Source organism: Solea solea, chromosome 2 (genome assembly GCF_958295425.1).
Source record: "Solea solea chromosome 2, fSolSol10.1, whole genome shotgun sequence".
NCBI classification, from domain to species: Eukaryota; Metazoa; Chordata; class Actinopteri; order Pleuronectiformes; family Soleidae; genus Solea; species Solea solea.
This window is the reverse complement of record NC_081135.1, coordinates 37478348-37497342: the sequence shown is the minus strand read 5'-3', so window position 1 is coordinate 37497342 and position 18995 is coordinate 37478348. Positions and strand designations below refer to the sequence as shown.

At 40.8% G+C, this 18995-nt stretch overlaps 1 protein-coding gene across 3 annotated transcripts; it reads left to right on the top strand.

The window, feature by feature from the left end:
* Positions 1-978: 978 nt before the first annotated feature.
* On the top strand, positions 979-18739 carry LOC131455542 (probable ribonuclease ZC3H12C). Of its 3 annotated transcripts, none has more exons than XM_058623235.1 (6): positions 979-1471; positions 9682-10563; positions 11213-11352; positions 11442-11676; positions 12898-12998; positions 13125-18739. In XM_058623235.1, the coding sequence occupies exons 2-6, from the start codon at positions 9794-9796 to the stop codon at positions 14591-14593; spliced, it is 2715 nt and encodes a 904-aa protein (XP_058479218.1). In that variant the 5' UTR covers positions 979-1471; positions 9682-9793; the 3' UTR covers positions 14594-18739. The 3 variants fall into 3 exon arrangements, with proteins under 3 accessions (XP_058479218.1, XP_058479220.1, XP_058479219.1); XM_058623237.1 differs by lacking the exon at positions 979-1471 and adding an exon at positions 8409-8496; XM_058623236.1 differs by lacking the exon at positions 979-1471 and adding an exon at positions 8415-8501.
* Positions 18740-18995: the final 256 nt, after the last annotated feature.

Below are 18995 nucleotides of genomic sequence, written 5' to 3'. Positions count from 1 at the left end.
CTTGTTTTCATTTTAGGCCATGTTGAATCACTCATGGTTAACTAAATACAACTACCAAAAGACAATGTTATAATATTGGATGATAATTCTGAGCCTACAAATATCTGTGGTTCCCAGAGGATGATTCCTACTGACCTTGGTGTTTGTCTGAGCTTATATCTCTTCTGTTGACATCATTGTTCGTTGTGAAATGTCTGGAATGAATGTTGAATGGTTGTTGTAATGTTGCATCCTGAAGGTTTAAGAGCCTTGTTACAGTCCTGATTGATGGGTCTCTGCTCTCTAAATTTCTTTGAGCTTCAAAGTAAGACCCCTCCTCACAATTCTGAGGCCTTTGTAAATAAAAACCAAAAAAAAAAATGTCCATCCCTCCTTACTTTTTTTCTTTCTTGTCTTTTACTGCTTGTTGCCTTTTCTTCCTCTCGTTAGTTTCAAATTTTCTTCCGCTTCGCAGCATCCTTCCCCAGCTGCTAACTTTCTGTCAGACACACACACACAGGCACTTTCTCTCCTAACACCCCAAAACCACTACTTTTAACATAATTTGTCTCATTGTCTGAGTCAAATCAATCCCCCCCCCCCCCACCCATGAAACAAAGAGGTCGAAGGCGGCAGCCGTCCCCAGTGAGCCAGGTGTTCCACAGGGCTCAATTCTGGGTCCTTTTTTTTTTTTTTAACTCATGCTTTCTCTTCATGTATCTGTATTTGTATGTGTGTGTGTGTGTGTGTGCACATGCCCATGTGTGCACGAGTGTATGTGTGTGTATAATGGCCCCTGAGCATGGTGTGTCTGTGTGCAGCTGCCTGCCGAGGGCCCTCCTTTGTGTCCCGCTCCCAACAATTGTAAGCTCTGGCCTTCTCGTCCATTCATGGCCCAGGCTGGCGGATGGGCTGGCGGTGTGTGTGCATGTGTGTGTGTGTGCGTGCGTGTGTGTGTGTGTGTGTTAGAAAGGTTTTGGTTGGGGAGGGGGTTGGAGTTATCCTAGTTTATCTTAAAGTCCCTTTTTACTGGTGGGGAGGTGCGTACAGAATACACTTTGGTAAAGACAGGAAAGTGAAACGTGAGTGTGTGTGTGTGTGTGTGTTTGTGGTCAGATCCCCGCCTCCCCATTGGTCAGTGGGCAGACCCAGTGTGTGAGGAGGGGTAGGTAGATGCATCAGCCTCCATCTGTTGACAGTCACACTGCAAAACGTGCAGCTTCAGGACACTGCACTCTGCTTCCAAACCAAAAAGGAGAACTTGAGGTCTGATCTCGACGGATTGCTGCTACACTCAAAGCCCCTGTTGGATTGACTGCTTTGGAGTGGATACTGAAATTTGACAGAATTTTTTTATTGCATTGAAAGGGAATTTGCTTCCACTTTCAGGCGTGTTTATCACCACCACCTCTGGAAATTTGTTCCTGCAGCTGGAATCAGAAGTCGATTTTTTTCCTCCCTTTGCTGACTTGCTGTTTCTTGGAGCTGTGTGGTAAGTTGTTTATGTTTATACTTGCACGTCATATTCCGCAAACATCAGTGGCAGCATATGGACGTTGAATATTGTATATCTTCGACAGAATTCCTTTGGATCGCATCCGATCATGTGATTTAAATTCAGAAAAGTGAGCGATTTATGACAACATTTTGATAAAAATGTCCTCTTCAGATTTTAATTCATTTAAAGCAGTTTAATCACAATAAATGCTCATATGTGGAGTAATTCTATATCTTAAACGGTTTTTAATTGCTTTATTTGCTGTGGTGATTCTTGTAAGTAAGTAAGTTTGAATTGTTGAGTTTGTTGAGTGTGGTCACAGAGTGTTCAGTTTGTTCCTGTAAGTGAAAGTGAGACTGAAAGACTGAATCGTTTGGGTTTTCCAACAAAATTTCACTCCAATTAACCAGTGAATTCAGTAAATATTGTGTGTTTGTTGAAGAAAAATGAACTTTGAGCATCAGTCAAAGTAAATGTTCACGGACCTTCTTTGTCATTTCTGTAATGTCATTTATTACATTTACTCGATAGATAGATAGATAGATAGATAGATAGATAGATAGACAGAATTTTAGCTAACTTTAAGCTAACTAGATAGAAAGATAATATGTTTAGCTAACTTTAAGATAACAAGATAGATCATATTTATGCTAACTATATAGATAATATTTTTAGCTAACTTTAAGATAACTAGATAGATAATATTTATGCTAACTTTAAGTTAACTAGATAGATAGATAATATCGTAAGCTAACTTTAAGATAACTAGATAGATCATATTTATGCTAACTTTATGCTAACTAGATAGATAATATTTTTCGCTAACTTTAAGATAACTAGATAGATAATATTTATGCTAACTTTAAGTTAACTAGATAGATAGATAGATAGATAGATAGATAGATAGATAGATAGATAGATAATATCGTTAGCTAACTTTAAGATAACTAGATAGATCATATTTTTAAGATAACTAATTTATTCAGCGACAGTGGCAGACGTTAGCCAACAAAGAGAGAGTCTGAGGTGAAAGTGAGATAGAACTACCCACAACCCCCTACTTCAAAGGTCACATGACAAACCAGGGACAGATATGTTCCACTGAGGACGAATTTAGACACCAGTTGCAGGGAAGCAGTAGAGGAGCAGGAGGAGAAGGAGGAGGGAGGGAGGAGGAGGACAGAGATGCTTTCACGTAGGTCCCCTGTGGCTCCAGCAGGCATCTGTTGCCCCCGCTGCACCACCACCCCCACCCCCTCCACCTCCTTTGTCCCCCTTCCAGCCGGTCACTGGTATGGCAGACTGGTTCACTGCTGGGCTCAGCCAGCAAATGGCAGCCATTCTGTGGCCCTGAGGGACAGCCCACCCTCCACCCCCCCGACACACACACACACACAGAGCCCCGGTCTTCACGGCCTCGGGGGAGCTCATCCCTCCTTAACCCTGGACCACGACACATGCAGAGAGAGACAGTGCAGAGGCAGAGCAGGCAGCCGGGGTCGCGGAGGTCGAGGTCGCAGCATCTGCTCTCTGTGGACGACCTCCAGGCTCCGCCTCTCTCACCTCACCTCACCTCTCACACACACACACCGACACACGTTATACGCAAGCTGAGTTATAAGATATTCATTCTCTCTGTGTATTATGTTTGGAGTCCAAAATAAGAAAATTAAGTTACATTTAAATGGTTCCCAAAGAGTGGGTCGGGACCCACAGATGCGTCCCCAAAACTAAACGTTTACATCATGATTTATGTGTAAATGTTTCCAATAACATGCGTAAAATAACGTTTAATGGATTTACCAAACGTCATCAGAGCATTTTTTGCTCTTGGCACGATTTATACTGTTGACAGTTTGACAGTTCTTTAAAAGGTGATTCATGAACTCGCTCTACTTCAAATATCTCGTCTAAAACGTGCGTTTTCTTTGACTGCGTGAGTTTGTCATGTTTACACAAAATATTATATAAATAATGTACAAATATTTGTTCCTCTAACATCTAAATTCACCTTAAATATCTAGTTTGTTGCACTTTGTTGACTAAACGCAAACATATTTACAGATAACATTCAGGCAGAAAGACCAGAAAGACCATGTTGTTGCTCAATATTTTGACATAAATGTATATTAGGACATAACAGAGTCATGTTAGTTTCCCTAATTTTATGAGTTATGACATTCATTTTACTTTCATTTTCAGTTTTATTCACTAATTAATGTATTCCCTGTGTGAGCCTCCCTTGAAAAAGAAAAAATCTTATTATCAGTGGGAGGTCATCACAATTTTATCATATGTCACAAAGTGAAATGTGTAATCTGGGTAATAATGTTGATAAATGACTCTGGAAACTGGGAACTTATCTTGTTTTATATTGCATATTTGTCTAAAACTTTAGTGGGGTTTTTATAAAGTAATGATCACAGACTTTGTATTTTAAATTTTGCTGTATCACTGTGTCATTTTTCTGATGACTCTTCAAACATTCTGTCTGGAGACGTGTGAGTGAGTGAAGCTGCTGAATTACCAGGCATCATAGGAATGAATTTGTGTGTGTGTATTGTTGGGAGGGTGAATGGGTTTAACCCCCCCCACCCTAGCCTCCGTCTGTGCATGCTGCTCAGGCTGACAGAACAATACTCCCGTCACAGGAGGACAGATTGGGTGGCAGCTGCATTGTTGAGCGACAGCAAGCCAGACACACTTCTTCTCCCCCCACACCCACCCACCCTCTGACACACACACACACAAACACACTCTCACTCCTTCCTTTTTGTGCCTCTTTTGTTGTTGATGGACTAAATTATTCCAGCTCTCTTGTGGCATTCAGGCTGACGAACAGTAGCGCGGCAGCTTAGACACGAGGGGTCGGGACATGAAGAGACTCCCACATGACCAAAGATCCAAGACGTGTCGTTCAGTGACTGTGTAGGTGACACATCTGGAGAATCATTTGTAAGCACACAAATAAAATATTTAAAAAAACAAAATAAAAAAATAACAAAACAAAGAATACTTTGTACTAGTGCAGTACCCATACCCATTCTTAAGACAGTCACTGCTGTATCACAGCAAAAAAGCACTACTAGAAATAAGCAAAATAATTTTAACTCTCAGGCATCAGTTTAATTTACTACACTCTTCAGTCATTAAGGACGAAAATGTCCACTTCCTAAAAACTGCTATAAAAAACATGAGCCCTGCTCTAAACTACCAAACATTCAATCAGAGGATTTTAACTTTTAAATGCCAAAACCCAACAACAATAAATTAGTTTATTTATTTGTTTATTTAAATCGGTCCTGTATATATCGAAAAATTTGCCAAAATATTGACATTGACTTTTATTGTTTTTTTGTGCAGTATCAGATTTTGTATGTACTACCCTCTTAAGTCATTGAGGACAAGGACTTGAAGGTCTTTTAAAAATCTGTGTTTTTTGACTTCATAATAATCAAACTGGCATTTAAAGGGAAAAAAATGTTTGGTGGTTTTGAGCAGGGCTGAAGTTGTTTGAGAGATGTATGCAGAAAAATCTGTAATGTTCCTTAAAATTAGGAAAAACGAAAGAAAGAAAGACGTGCTCATCATCAACAATGAAATTCTGTCACATAAGAAATGTCACCTATATTTGACCTTATTATTGATATCAAATACTAATTAATTTTTAAAGATTTTAACCATTTAAATGCCAGGTTTGTGTCATGATGCCACCATGTTTTAAGATGAAAGAAATTATTAAAAAGCAAAGATTATTACAGCCTGAGATATGTCAATGATTAGCAGTACTTGTGACAAGCAACATTTGTGACAGTGCCATCTAGTGGAAATAGCTTGTTTTTTTCTCCATATGCCAGTTATGGCCAAAAACTGTGCCATCTGATGGAGAGTAGTAAAAATGATCACTTCTAAGGCAGAAGCCCAGATTGACACCCAGTTTCAATAAGATGCATGTATTACGCTTTATTAGAAGTGAGATCAAAAATTGCAGTTTGAATGGGTTTCAATGGGACATTTTTGGCACTTAACGGTCTCAGTGTAACACTTGTTTTTACACAGTGTATTTTAGCCTGACTGTAGGAGCTGAGCTGGAAATAAAAAGGTCAGATAAATATACACAATCTGGACAAAAATTAATGCATGAATATGTATGAACACATGCAAAGAAAAGCGCGTAAAAAATGTGCACAACCATCCGTCACTGTTAAAGTTTAATCCAAACCGGAGAGAAACTGAAGCTGACAGAATGACAAACACACTTATTACATATCAGTGGTTAAAGTTAAAACACCAAAGCCACAGAACAGCTGACACATTCAAAAGTCGTTAGTTCATAGAACTGGTTGATGCTTTGGAAGTACCCTTTGTGGGTATTTCCACACAAAACAACACAGATTTCCGTGGTTTGAACTGGTGTGAAAAACGGCCCACAGCCACTGTGTGTGTGTCCACATCAAAACGGTGATCACTGGTGCTTTCCTGCAGCCAGGTATCAAATGACTGAAAAAAAGCAAGTCAAGTCAAGGCAACTGAAAGAATGACGAGATTTGATCATTTGCAACACAATGAAGAAAACGCCCTGAGGTTGTTCTGAGGGAAACTCAAACATCAAACAGAGAAAGACTCGATGAAAAAGTTCAGTAAAGGAAGGATTAATATGTGTTTAACGAAGGATGATCACGATCAAACGGAGCGCATTTTCTTTTTAAATGGGTCACTGAGCATTTTTTATACTTTATTTTTATACCTAACTTTGACTTAATAAGATATTACACCTTAGTTTAAGATTTAATTACCATCAAAAAACAACCAAGGAAGATTTTCTGATGTTAAAAATCCCTATCAAAGATTGATGTTTGTGCAAATGTACGGCACTTCAGCTTAATCAAGGAAAGGAAGACTCATTTTAAGTAAACACTTCTTACCTGACAGACTTTCTTTGCTGATGATAAGCATGTCTTTCTTACGGTTTGTCCGGTTCTTCCCCTCGGTGTTAAGGATCCTTAGAGTCTGAGAGAGGCAGTAGATTTATCCCATTGGCAGGTTCTTTGTCTGACAAACAAGAAGAAGATTTAAATACATTTAAGAAAATGTTGCTTATTTCTACTAGAGCTGTTTTTGCAGTGTGCACTGGCAACTGTGGTGTGTCTATGGATAATGCAGTAGTACGTGAATATAAAGAAGAACACAGATAATTGAGGTTGTGATACTGCTCTTCTCTCCTGTGTTAAAGTAAAATTCCTTATCACAGTGTGGTGTATGTGTGCAAATTTAACAAATTTTAACAGAATTGACATCATTTCTTTGCTGTGATAAGTACAACATTTCTGTTTTGTGTAGTTTTTGTCCCATTTTTCCTTATATTAAAAAAACATTAGTTTTTTTTTTCAGACTTTCACAGTCTGAAAGTGGCTAAATTTACAGGCTAGTAAATTTTCTAGTCAGGCAAAACTTTTCTTTTTCTTAAAATAAGAAACGCTTTTGAGACTAAGAGCAGCATTTGTGCATTTTCCAACAAAAATGTAGAACAGTGCATGTAATGTTATTTGTTGAAACCCTATTCAATGGCTCTCTTTAGCAACCAGCTTTCCAATTTTACACCCAATTTTTTTCCCCTTGTGAGCAAGGTACCTATTACCCATTGCTCATTGTTAATTGACCCCATGGGGGCTACATCTAGTGTCCCAAACCCAGATAAAAGGGCATGCGGTGTAAAAATCTCTGCCAAATCAAATAATCAATATGGGGATCATCCTCTGTGGTGACCCCTACACACCAAAAGCCAAAAAAAGGGAGTTAGATCAGCAGCAGCCATGTCACTCTGATGTTACCTGCTGTCTCCTGCTGTTCACTGCACATGCGGCTCCCAGCAGAGAAAGGTAGAAAGCGAGATGTCTCTACTCTATATGATGATGTTATCGGTTATTAAATCCGTCCATCAATTTTTGTCACCAATGTTGAATAATCGTTGCAGGCCTACTCTTTATGCATCATTCGTCTGATTGGTTGTAGGTCTATTCAATTGCGTACGTCCATTGGTCACGCATCTAAAGGTCCTTGTATAACAACACACAGCATGCAGACGGGCTTTAGAAGTGGGAGGTGCTTACACCCTTTCCAGACTCAAACTCGATTAGATATGCACCAGTACTTAGCAATACTCTTAAATGTCTCCTTAACTTGGTGCTGAGGACACCTGAACTAATGCGCCAAAAAACATAACTAATTTATTTTAAAACAATTTCTACCAATAAACCTTTTCCAAATGTTACAAACTGGATCTTTAACAGCAGCTTTGTCAACCCATATTTGTTTTGCGTGTTTATTCAAGGGCATATTTTGCATTCTGGATAAACATAATGGTGTGTTGGTTGTGTACACACACTGCTGCAGATGCCAGTGCAGTCCACGCGTACGCTGATGGATTTATTTACGAGTGTGGAAGAAATAACAAAGTGCGCGCTACCGTTTATTCACACAAACTGTGTGAAAAACTCACACAGCAACTCACCAACCGACGTTATAATTATTTTATTTATCTTGGATACTTGAGGGCATCGATAATACTGACTGACACCTTCTTGGCCTCGGCTCCCGGTGATTATGTACATGTCAGGGGAGTGAGGTGTTTGGCACCGCTCTGCTTGGGTGCAGCTCACAGCAGCTAAAATGCAAATCAGCAGAAGTGGAGCAGCAGGTAAGGGAGGTTAAAACCCTTTAAACCTTTTCTCTCTTTAAATGCCTGTAAAAACAAAACGTCCTGATAAGATTTACATTAAAGCCATTAATTACCTGGTGTGTGTATATATTATTACCTCAGCTGTGTGGTAACGCTTCTATATGCAAATTAGTGGGTGTAGCTTGAGGCCTTGAGAGAGAGAGAGAGAAAGAGACAGAGAGAGAGAGAGGGAGAGAAAGAGCGAGAGAGAGAGAGGGAGTGCATCCATGGTACAGGGAGGTTTGTTCTGCTGCAGACTCACACAGGAGTTGTAGGTTTTTGGAGGAGATCACAGCGCAGAGTAAGGTGACTTTTCCACTTTTCCTTTGGTTTAAATGTACACGTTTGCGTGAACGTGGGTTTTTCTGTATTTGAGTGAGACTTTCAGGCACAAATCACAAGGTAACGTCAGGTGTCATGAAGTCAAATGAGCTAAAGTCAAATGTGCTGTTTTTAAGTTTTTTCTTTTCATGTTTGTATTAATACCAATGACATAAAACTTGACCTTTACAGCTATAATTATTTTTTATCACCATCGTCATTATTATTATTATTATTATTATTACTAGAACTCTAATTTGAATGCCAGTTTTGCAATATCTTCCTTATACTACATGATGGTAAGATTTACTTTGAAGGAATAACACAGGATTTGGATTTACAACTACATTTGTAATTGTTTTATGATTTATTATTTTTTGTGTAGTGCCACTTAATCCCTCTCAGCACCTTAAGTGCCAAAAATGTCCTGTCTATATCCGTATACACAGCAGTTAAACAACAGCTGTTTTTCCATCATAAATTTAACCAACATGCGTCCATGTCATAAAAAACTGAATTCATTTATTTCAGTATTTTCTGAATGGGCCCCCACTGCCCAATTATACTACACCACTGCCACCTGTGTGGGATATCACATCTAGGCCAAACAGAAGTAAATGAGTCAACATGATGGTGAATTGTAAAAGCTCAGAATGAAAGTATAATATCATGGAAAGAATGACACGGTGAGAGTTTATAATGGGTTTGAATAGGGACACTTTGTGTACATAAGACACAGAACGTAACTATTTGTTTTACACAGTGTAGTACGGCCATGTCATAGTCTGAACCCCATTCAGAATAAGTGGACAGAAGTATTATGCTGTTATTCTCACATCCTGTCAGGACTTTTTTTTATCTCTATAAATAAGCAGTGTGTGTGAGACATAAAAAAATAAGGTACTACAAATTAAATAGTAGAATTAGTGTAGTTGGTAAATAGAAAAATAATATCGACATTTTACATGGACGAGTGATCATTTTCTTGAATGTGCAAAATAATTGTGGTTTTAAAGCAGGTCAAAATTGTGAAAAAATAAATCACAATTATTCTAGGTATTTATGATTACAACTGATTAAATTGAACTAGTATTCCGTGCCTCTATGCACCGAGAGTGAACAGTTTTCAGTAATTTAACCAATCGTTTGTTGTGTTTCCCAAAAGCTTTGCTCTCAGGATCAGTAAGGGAGCAGTGAACTACCGGCAGTAACAGTGGGGTCAGTTCAGAGCCTGGGAGGTGACGGAGGGCGTGGAGCTGGATGTATGAGACGGCTTCATGGGCCTGAAGGACCATCTGGAGGATGGAACAGGCCATATCCTCAGCCTGGAGCTGGACCTGGACTACCTCCATGTGGACGGTGCTGAGCGGCAGGGCAGCCTAAGTGCTGCAGCGGGGGCTGGGAACATCCTGAAGGTCAGAGGTGGAGCCTCCAGTAACAGCACCAACAGTATTGGCAGCAGCAGCACTAGTTTCAGCTCAGATTCAAGTTTCAGTAACAGCAGCAGTTGTAGTAACTTGTCAGAGGAGAGTGCAGTGTCCGACAGCGAAGATGAACGACTTCAGAATGGGTCCAGTTCTGGATCTCATCAAGATCAGCCTCATCTCCACCATCAGGACTCTTCCTCTGTCCATCAGCCAGTCAGGCTGGACCTGACCCTCAACCAATCCCTGGGACCCCCCACACAGGCAGAAACACCCGCTCTGGTTGACCCCGTCACCGAGTGCCGCACCAAGGTGGAGTTCGCTCTAAAGCTGGGCTACTCTGAGGATCTGGTGCTGCTGGTGCTGAGGAAACTGGGCGCAGACGCACTCATCAATGACATCCTGGGCGAACTGGTCAAACTGGGAACCAAAACAGAGATGGAGCAGCAAGTATGTCCAACTGTGTCCCAGTCTCCATCTGCTTCTTTATCCTCCTCCTTCTCCTCTACCTCGACTTTCAACTCCTCTCTGGACTCATGTCGGCTGCTGTGTCCATCCCAACTCCTGGAGGACAAAGAGAACCTTCGGCCAGTCGTGGTAGACGGCAGCAACGTAGCCATGAGGTAAGGAAAAGAAACTTCTGGAAGTTTCCTATTGTGACCACACTAATCCTTAACCCTGGCCACATGGCACACAGGAGTTGTGGCTAGCACTGTTCCCTCACCAGTTCAAATTTCGGTTCAACCGAGGGTCTTTCTGTGTAGAATTTGCATGTTCTACCCTTGTTCTCCAGTTTCTTCCAACAGTCTAAAAACATGCAGAGCTTAATTGGACACTCCGACATGTGTACATGGTTGTTCTTCTCTGTGTGTTCCCCTGCCTTTCGTCCTATGGGATTCGCTCCAGCTCCCCACGACCCATGAAGTGGAGGATAAAGTGGTAGAAAATAAATGAATGAATGAATGAATGAATAATCCTTAACCCCATTAAAAAAAAACAAAGGTTGTAGAGCAGGATTGTCCAAAGTGGGGTCCACCAAAGGTTTTAATTTGATCATCTCTAATCTGCTTGTCTTTAGACTGTAGTAGGAAACTAGAGAGAACACAAAAAAGACAACTACTAAAATTATACTGTGCTGATCATAAATTACATTGCGGCCTTTTTGCTGCCACATATAACAAATGTTACTAATTAAAAGCAACAATAATTACTGTGCAGAATTCAAGTAAAATCTTCTAAGTGTGCTCTCGACATTTCATTCTATCCTTACAGTCATGGAAACAAGGAGGTGTTCTCCTGTCAGGGCATCCAGCTGGCTGTTGACTGGTTCCTGGAACGAGGTCACCGTGACATCACTGTGTTCGTTCCTGCCTGGAGAAAGGAGCAGTCGCGACCCGATGCCCTCATCACAGGTAATAACACGTCTCATTACACCTACTGCGTCATTTTTAACTTTATTTTTTTTGTGGTTTTTTAACATTATCGGTCTCTCTTTCTTCAGACCAGGAGATCTTACGGCAACTAGAGAAGGAGAAGATTCTGGTCTTCACTCCTTCCCGACGTGTGCAGGGACGCCGCGTGGTTTGCTACGACGACCGCTTCATCGTCAAACTGGCCTACGAGTCGGACGGAATCATCGTCTCCAACGACAACTACCGTGACCTCGCCAACGAGAAGCCGGAGTGGAAGAAATTCATCGACGAGCGTCTGCTGATGTACTCCTTCGTAAATGACAAGTAAGGAATTTGTCAAAGGGGAAATAAATGTGATGATTAAAACATTTTTTTAAAAGTAACTTTTTTGCTCAAGAAACGTGTTTTGCACAAGCTATTTTCGGAGGCAATATGACCATGCCAGAATAGAACACTTTAGATGTCCTCTTTCAGTTTTTCAGGCTGTCTCTTTTACATAGATTCTTGAAGGCAAAATATGTTTTTGCTACCTTATTATCTTAAAATCTGAAACCGACAAGTTAAATAATTTGGGTTAGGGTTTTATGGTTTTCTGAATTATCTTTGGATTTAAATATACTGTAATAACCTGCAGGTACACAATCGTGGAGCCAACTGGGTGTCAAGATGCAGGCAAACAAAAGACAAATGCAGAAATATAAAAACACAAGATCATAAAAGAACTGACAAACTTGCAAAATCTAAACAAAATCAAACAAAATCCAAAAGAAAAGGGACATTGGACCAAATACTGAACTAATCGGAACCTCAAACAAAACAATCCAACAAATGATCCAACAAAGGAAACAGGGAGCACAGAGACCAAAATGGATCCAAAAATATGTCAATGTGTCACTGTTGGACGTCCCTAATGCAGTCTCTGTTTGTCCTGTAATTGTTTATACCAGCCATTCCCAAACTTACAAGTGCTGGGGTCAACTTTGAAATCTGAAAATCCTTTGACGCCCACCCAAACCTTAAATCACGACTCGGATCAACACACAAAACTAGGATCCGTAGGAATTCCCATATGTATATTGTAGTTTCCATGTGGACATGGGATATTAAACTAAGTCCACTTTATTTCTGAGCTTGTATATATTTAAACACATGCAAGTGGTTCTTTCAAGTTGGGTTCCATGAAAGGTTTAACTTCGCAACAATGTGAAGATATGAAATAGAGGAAACGGAACGTATTTGACATTCAAGCCAACTTAACACCGTTTCAGTGTTACACGGTGCAAATCCGGTAACACCTGGTATACTGGGTCAAATAAAAATGTATAATTTGATTCACTTCTTATTTTAAATATTTGCTAAAATCTATCAAACATATTTGACAACAATTTAAAACTTAATACACAACTGAAAATTTAAAACATATATTTAATGACCATCCAGGGCCCACCTGCAGTACCATCAAGGTACACTAGGGGGCTGCAGCCCACACTTTAGGAATTGCTGGTTTATGCTTTTTTAAACTGTGTCTATTGACCGTGATTTCAGATTCATGCCACCTGACGACCCGTTAGGACGCCATGGACCCAGTCTGGAAAACTTCCTAAGGAAGAGGCCTATTATTCCCAGGAAGCAGCCATGCCCATATGGTAAAATTTATATTTATTATAAACTTGTGCACTTCTTCTTTTCCTGTGTGATACTACACCTTCTTGTTTATTTTCAAAGTAAATTCCAAGAAATAAGCTGAATCAACTTTCTCTTTTGTTTTCTAGGTAAGAAGTGCACTTATGGTCATAAGTGCAAGTTTTATCATCCTGAAAGGGGCAACCACCCCCAGCGTGCAGTGGCGGACGAGCTTCGTGCTAGTGCCAAAATTTCATCGACAGCTTCCAGAGGTCTGCTGGAAGACGCTCTGATGATGAAGAGCCAAAGTCTGGGTCAAAATCACCGAATGGCTGAGGTCGAGCCAAGTTTGGGCACTCCAAAGAAACAGCCGAGCCACAGCCCTCAACGCTCTTTCACTGACCTTGTGGAGGACAGGCTTCAGGAGCAGTCCAAATTGGAGGGACGTAGAGGAAGCAGCAGCAGCAGCAGTAGCTGTGGCAGCAACTATTTTGGGCATTTTGCTTCAGGGGCGCCACCTTCATTTGGAAGCCTGGATCGGTGGGAAAATCCGGGTGGCAGTGGTGGAGGCAGTTCCAGAGTTTCTGGAGTCTCAAGTTCAATCCAGGCTGACACGTATCACAGGTGCAAGTCTCCTGAGCTGGGCTACAGCTCACTGGTAAAGGCCTATTCAAGCCTCAGTCTGGATGCCCCACAAAGTCCGGATCACTTTTTCCCAGCTGACCTGCGAGCTGGCTCACTGCTGTTAGACTGTAGCAGTGAAGGCAGCGTCAGCTCGGACTCTTTCTCCCCTGACCTTTTAATAGATGATGGCCCTAGATGCCACCATCACCACCACCATCATCACCACCCTCATCTCCATCATCAATGCTCGAGCCAGTACACCCATGCCACAAGCCGCGCCCCACCTGGATTGGGGCAGCACGGTCCTCATAGCTACCCACTCCCTCAAACGTTGCAGAAACAGCTTGGTTTTGGCTTGGATGGCCCTTTATCCTCAGCCTCTTCTCACACACTGCCACATTCTTTCAAAACCCCCTCAGCCCACATCCCATCACACCTTCAACACCCGTCATGGAACAATTTCCAACGGGATTTCCTAGCTCAACCACAGTGCCCACCGCCACAAACACCCAATTCTAACCTTCAGGGCCGCAATACGATGGGCTCCCTCTGGCAGGAGGGTGGGCTCCCGGACTCCCAAGCGTACGAAGGGTCACCACTTCATTCCAACAGAGGCTACTCCGGGATGAACCACCAACCGATAAATTGGGACCTCCAATCTCAGCAGTCCCCTAAGTCTTACTATGACCCGTTTACTTACCAGAGCAGGGGCCGGCAAGACCTTCATCATTCACCAGCCCGTCGTCCACCCCTCCCTCAGATGGTCCTCACATCCATTTCTCCCCATAAAAGTCACCTGCCCTCAGTCCCTCAGCACCAGAAGCCGCCCGCTTTGGCTCGATACCCAGACCTCAGAGAGAGGATGTTTCTCAACCTGTGCGGCATCTTCCCTCCGGATTTGGTGAGAATAGTGATGAGCAGAAACCCTCACGTGAGGGACGCTCAGGAGCTCGCAGCTTTAATTCTGTTGGAGAAGTCGCAGCTCGGGTCTTGAATGTGAAGTCGCAGCTGCAGTTGAATCAGGATGACCATGTATAAACCAAAAGCACAGGCTGTGCGTCTCTGTAGTCTGGAAACTGACCGTTTATTTTCACTGCAGGGAACAAGTCGTGTCATTAATTTTAATGGTATGTTCGTAAAAGGGAAATCTCCCAAAATTTGCCATATTTTTCTATACGTCGGCTATTTCAGCACTTAAGACACCGATGTGCTTCAGGAGACTTTTCACTGTGTGTAAAGGGTGACAGTGTCGTTCATATAAATTAATTTATTTGTTACATTTTAAGTTATTTACCTATTTTTTATGATTATTATTATTGTTATTATTCTGTTTTTGGCACTTTTGTTGTTGTGGTTTTTCTTTTCTTTTGTTTTTTTTTTTTTGGCAATCATATCAGGGTATAAGCGCTGCTTAAATTCACACACACTCGCTGAGACGACGGCAAATATTGAACATTCCTACTACAGTGGATTCTCTGTGCTGTGGCAGGTGGCCGATCAGACGCTGTGGTGATATTTTGTGGATTTCCCCAACAGGGAAGTGAAACTTTGCAGCACCCACAAAAAGAAGACAGCAAAAAGTCCACTCGAAAAAGCCCCCACACTGATGTTGTTCACTTTTGAACGAGAACTTATTTCCTCTGTTCACTCTGAATTTTTTACATTTTTATTTAATTCTTTATATTTCAAAACCAACCAGTCTTTTTATTTCGTCTTTAAACTACATATCGAGGTGAATGTTGTGACCAGAGATGTTTAGGGGGGAAGATTGTTGGTGTTATTTTAACTTTATTGTAGAAAAATGTGTGTTAATTTATTACCTTTTTTGCCCCGTGAGGGTTTTGAAACGAACTGGACGAGATTTGGAAAAACAACCTCTTGAAATTATAATAATAATAATACTAATACTAATAATAATAATAATAATAATAATAATAATAATAATAATAATCTAATATTATCATGAGAGGATCATTTATATTAATATACAGTGTATATAAAAACACTGCTACAAACATTTCTTTTACTAATAAATGAAATGTACAGATTTTAAAAATATTCATTATCAGTATTATTCTTTTTTTTGATCATCCATAAAATGATGGGGGGGGAAATGGTCAGCGCTATTTCTGTTAATCATTTAAAGAGAAAATATAATTAATTTCAGTGTTTTTAAATGACGTACAGTTTTGTTTTTTATTCCTGCCTTTGCTGTGAAAGTATTTCTCCTCTCTCGATGTTTAAAGCACTTTGGGCTGCATTTGTTCAGAATGGAGTAATTCTGTGATCCTCTCTCCACCAGTGGAATCGTGGTAACGTCTGAGGAAAGTGTCTGTGAAGCCAAAACTCTCGCCCTGGTTCATGAAATATTCAGACGACGCCTCGCTTTGTTGATACAAATTGTATCCTGTTAACAAGATCATTGTTTTATATGAGAATATAAGAGTATTTGTGGCAAACTTTTGCCAACTCTGGTACTTTATTTATATACAAACAGGCTTTTTATTCCCCCCAAAGTGCAGGGATGAAAGTGTCTCTCGCGCACCTTTGGAAAGTTTCTATTGTCTGTGAAATGAAAGCGTGTTATTGTGTAGCTCGACTCACCTTTAATGTTTGGTTTTAGAGGATCACTGTGCTGAAAACCACAAGTGTTAAAGGTATACCGCAACTTTTAGCGTTTCCTAGACTGTGAGTGTGAATGCAGTGGAGATGAAATGGGGGGGTGGGGGGTTCTTGACTGAGTTAAAAAGTAGATTTTTTTCTTGTCCCTGAAGCTCTCTCACTTTTCTTTCTAACTATTCAGCGTTAGTTTCAGGGACAAAACCTCCCTCTTCGTTTCCATCATGCAGATAAATGTCTGATAAATTAGTTTACAGCCTGAGGGCCCAGGCCTGAGAGGGGGGCCCCGCATGAACAGCTGATTCTGTTTCAGAGGGAGCCCCTTACAATTTATGATAGTTTAAATACAGGACTGGAAAGCTAACAATGTACGAAGCTTTCAGCTCAGCCTCTGGGTTAACAGTGAATGTTTTGGAGCTTCCAAGACGACATATAAACAGGGTTAAAACGTACTTTTTCTATTTGTACTCTTTACATTCCAATGAGCGACATGAGACTGGAGTTGTTAAGTTAAGAGACTAAATCCGCTTCCAGTGTTTTTTAACTCCACAACTAATAAATGTTTGGTTAATTTCATGGCTGACGCATTAGCCAGTACGTTTGGAGCTGTGGTTGCAGTCAGAACTAATGGAGCTTTTCATTTAACAGCTATTGGTCAAGTTGTGGCCACAAATGAACACGGGTGACTCATTGTCGGTTTCAACGGGTCGAATGCGTTCCCAGGCCTTTCAAACGAACACAGAGCAGGCAGCGTTCTGACTTTGTTATTGTTTTTTCCCCCCGAGGTTCAAAAACACTGGATTAGTGGAGCAGTAGCTAAGTATTTTAAAGAAAAATGAGCTAGACTACCTAGCAGTTGGTCAGCTAACTAGTTGACTTAAAAGTTGTTCGGCCAGCTAGCTAACCAAGTGCTAGGTTTCTGCAGTTCAACAACACCAGACCAGTTTGAACGGGTAGCTAAACATTTTAAAATGAACAGGAGTAGTTTTGATGTAGCCAATGTCTCTGGAAACAGTCGGGCAGTTGTTGAGCCAGCTAGCTGATTTAACGGTTAGTCAGCTAGCTAGATTTCCAAGCAGTTGGTCAGCTAACTGGTCTGCTTGGAAATCTAGTGAGCTGAACTAGATTTTCAAGCAGTTGGTCAAATTAGCTGAATTGGCAGTTGGTCAGCTAACTAGCTGAACTAGCAGTTGTTCAAATTAGCTGAATTGGCAGTTGGTCAGCTAACTAGCTGAACTAGCAGTTGTTCAAATTAGCTGAATTGGCAGTTGGTCAGCTAACTAGCTGAACTAGCAGTTGTTCAAATTAGCTGAATTGGCAGTTGGTCTAACTACTTTTGCTGCAGAGTTGCTGTGTGAAGATTCCTTGTGAATTTATATAAAAAAACACTTTCTACTGTAATTATCCACTTGAAAAAAAGAGGCTATTTTTCTAAATGGATGTGATGTTTATGTGCCTGTGTTGCTAACACACATTGCCAAGTGTGCCAGCGTCATGTTGGAGTTCTTAGCTACGTGAACTAATGCGTTTAAACGAAGCATTTCCACAAAGATTTTTGGCGTGGTTTTCACCTCAAACAGCGAATGTAAAAGTGTAAATCATTGTTTTGGACTGACCTCAAAAACCCAGCAGGGAACTCCAGCTCGTTTAGCACCAAACTTCTGCCGCTTCTCATCTTGTTTGTTTACTCCTTCCCACTTTGCATGTTGAGCGGCGTTCTCTCTTCAAATATTGTGTACCTGCGTGAGCGAGGGACAGGACACAGGGAAGTAAATGTTTGCTGATCCACTTTAGCACGTGAAGCTAAGTTTGCATGAACCGAGCGTGAGCCTCGCATGCTAACGACTTTCAAAAGGTTGAATTACGTTTTGTTGCTCCTTTGGCTAAAATGGCCTCTTTTGTACCAAGTTTTATGTCAACAATGTCCACATTTATTACATTACACTCCCATTTTTTTATCACTAATGTTCTGTAATGATGTAAGTGCTGCATCTTCAGGGACCAAAGTCAAGTCAAAAATGATTTATTGTCTTCTAATGTTCCCCCGTTCTCAGGTCAATGGTGCTTTTATTAAACCAAAATGAAAGAAAAAAAAAAAAAAAAAGGATTTTGCCATTGCTGCTGTTTCAGTGTGAAGAGTTTCATTTGAATGCGGGACCAAAAACACATTGATTTAGCCCAGTCTTTAAAATGACTGGGGGTTTTTTGTTGTCTTTTTTAATATAATGATATTTACATTGTTTTACAGAAAGGAATTGCTTTAAGGTGATATTGAATTTGAAAGTGTTCTATGTTCCCGGTCTGAATTAATATAATTTTTCTTTACCGTCCTGTGATTAGTGTTTGTCTTGTACGTTGTTTATGCTACAGGACTGAAACTCAACTGAGCTTTAGGCGAGAAAATGTAAAACAGAAGCACAATAAACCTGTCTTACCTACAGAATCTGGCCAAATAAGACGTGTTGACGGTTTTTGTGTATGATGTAAAAAGTGAGCAATAAAAAGCCCTACTCCAGCTCTACTCTGAGTTTACGTTTCATTTGGGAAAGCTGAAGAGATCCAGCTGGAGGAGACATGACGGGGGTTTGACCACGACGACCCACAGTTTGGCCTCATCGCCGTTGGGTCAGACAGGCGGCCAAATCACAGACACAAAAATCACAAACGTTGAAAGGATTCTGTCAAGGTGCTCGACTGTAGTCACACCAAACGCAATAAGAATCTGACGGATGCAACGGAAGATGGAGAATTTCAACTTGTGTCAAAAATGTGTGATG

Excerpts from the sequence above, each read along its gene's own strand:
- LOC131455542 (XM_058623235.1), top strand. The coding sequence starts at position 9,794 with ATGGGCCTGAAGGACCATCTGGAGGATGGAACAGGCCATATCCTCAGC. Across the intron at positions 10,564-11,212 it reads GGCAGCAACGTAGCCATGAG|TCATGGAAACAAGGAGGTGT; the intron begins GTAAGGAAAAGA and ends CTATCCTTACAG. Across the intron at positions 12,999-13,124 it reads GAAGCAGCCATGCCCATATG|GTAAGAAGTGCACTTATGGT; the intron begins GTAAAATTTATA and ends TTTGTTTTCTAG.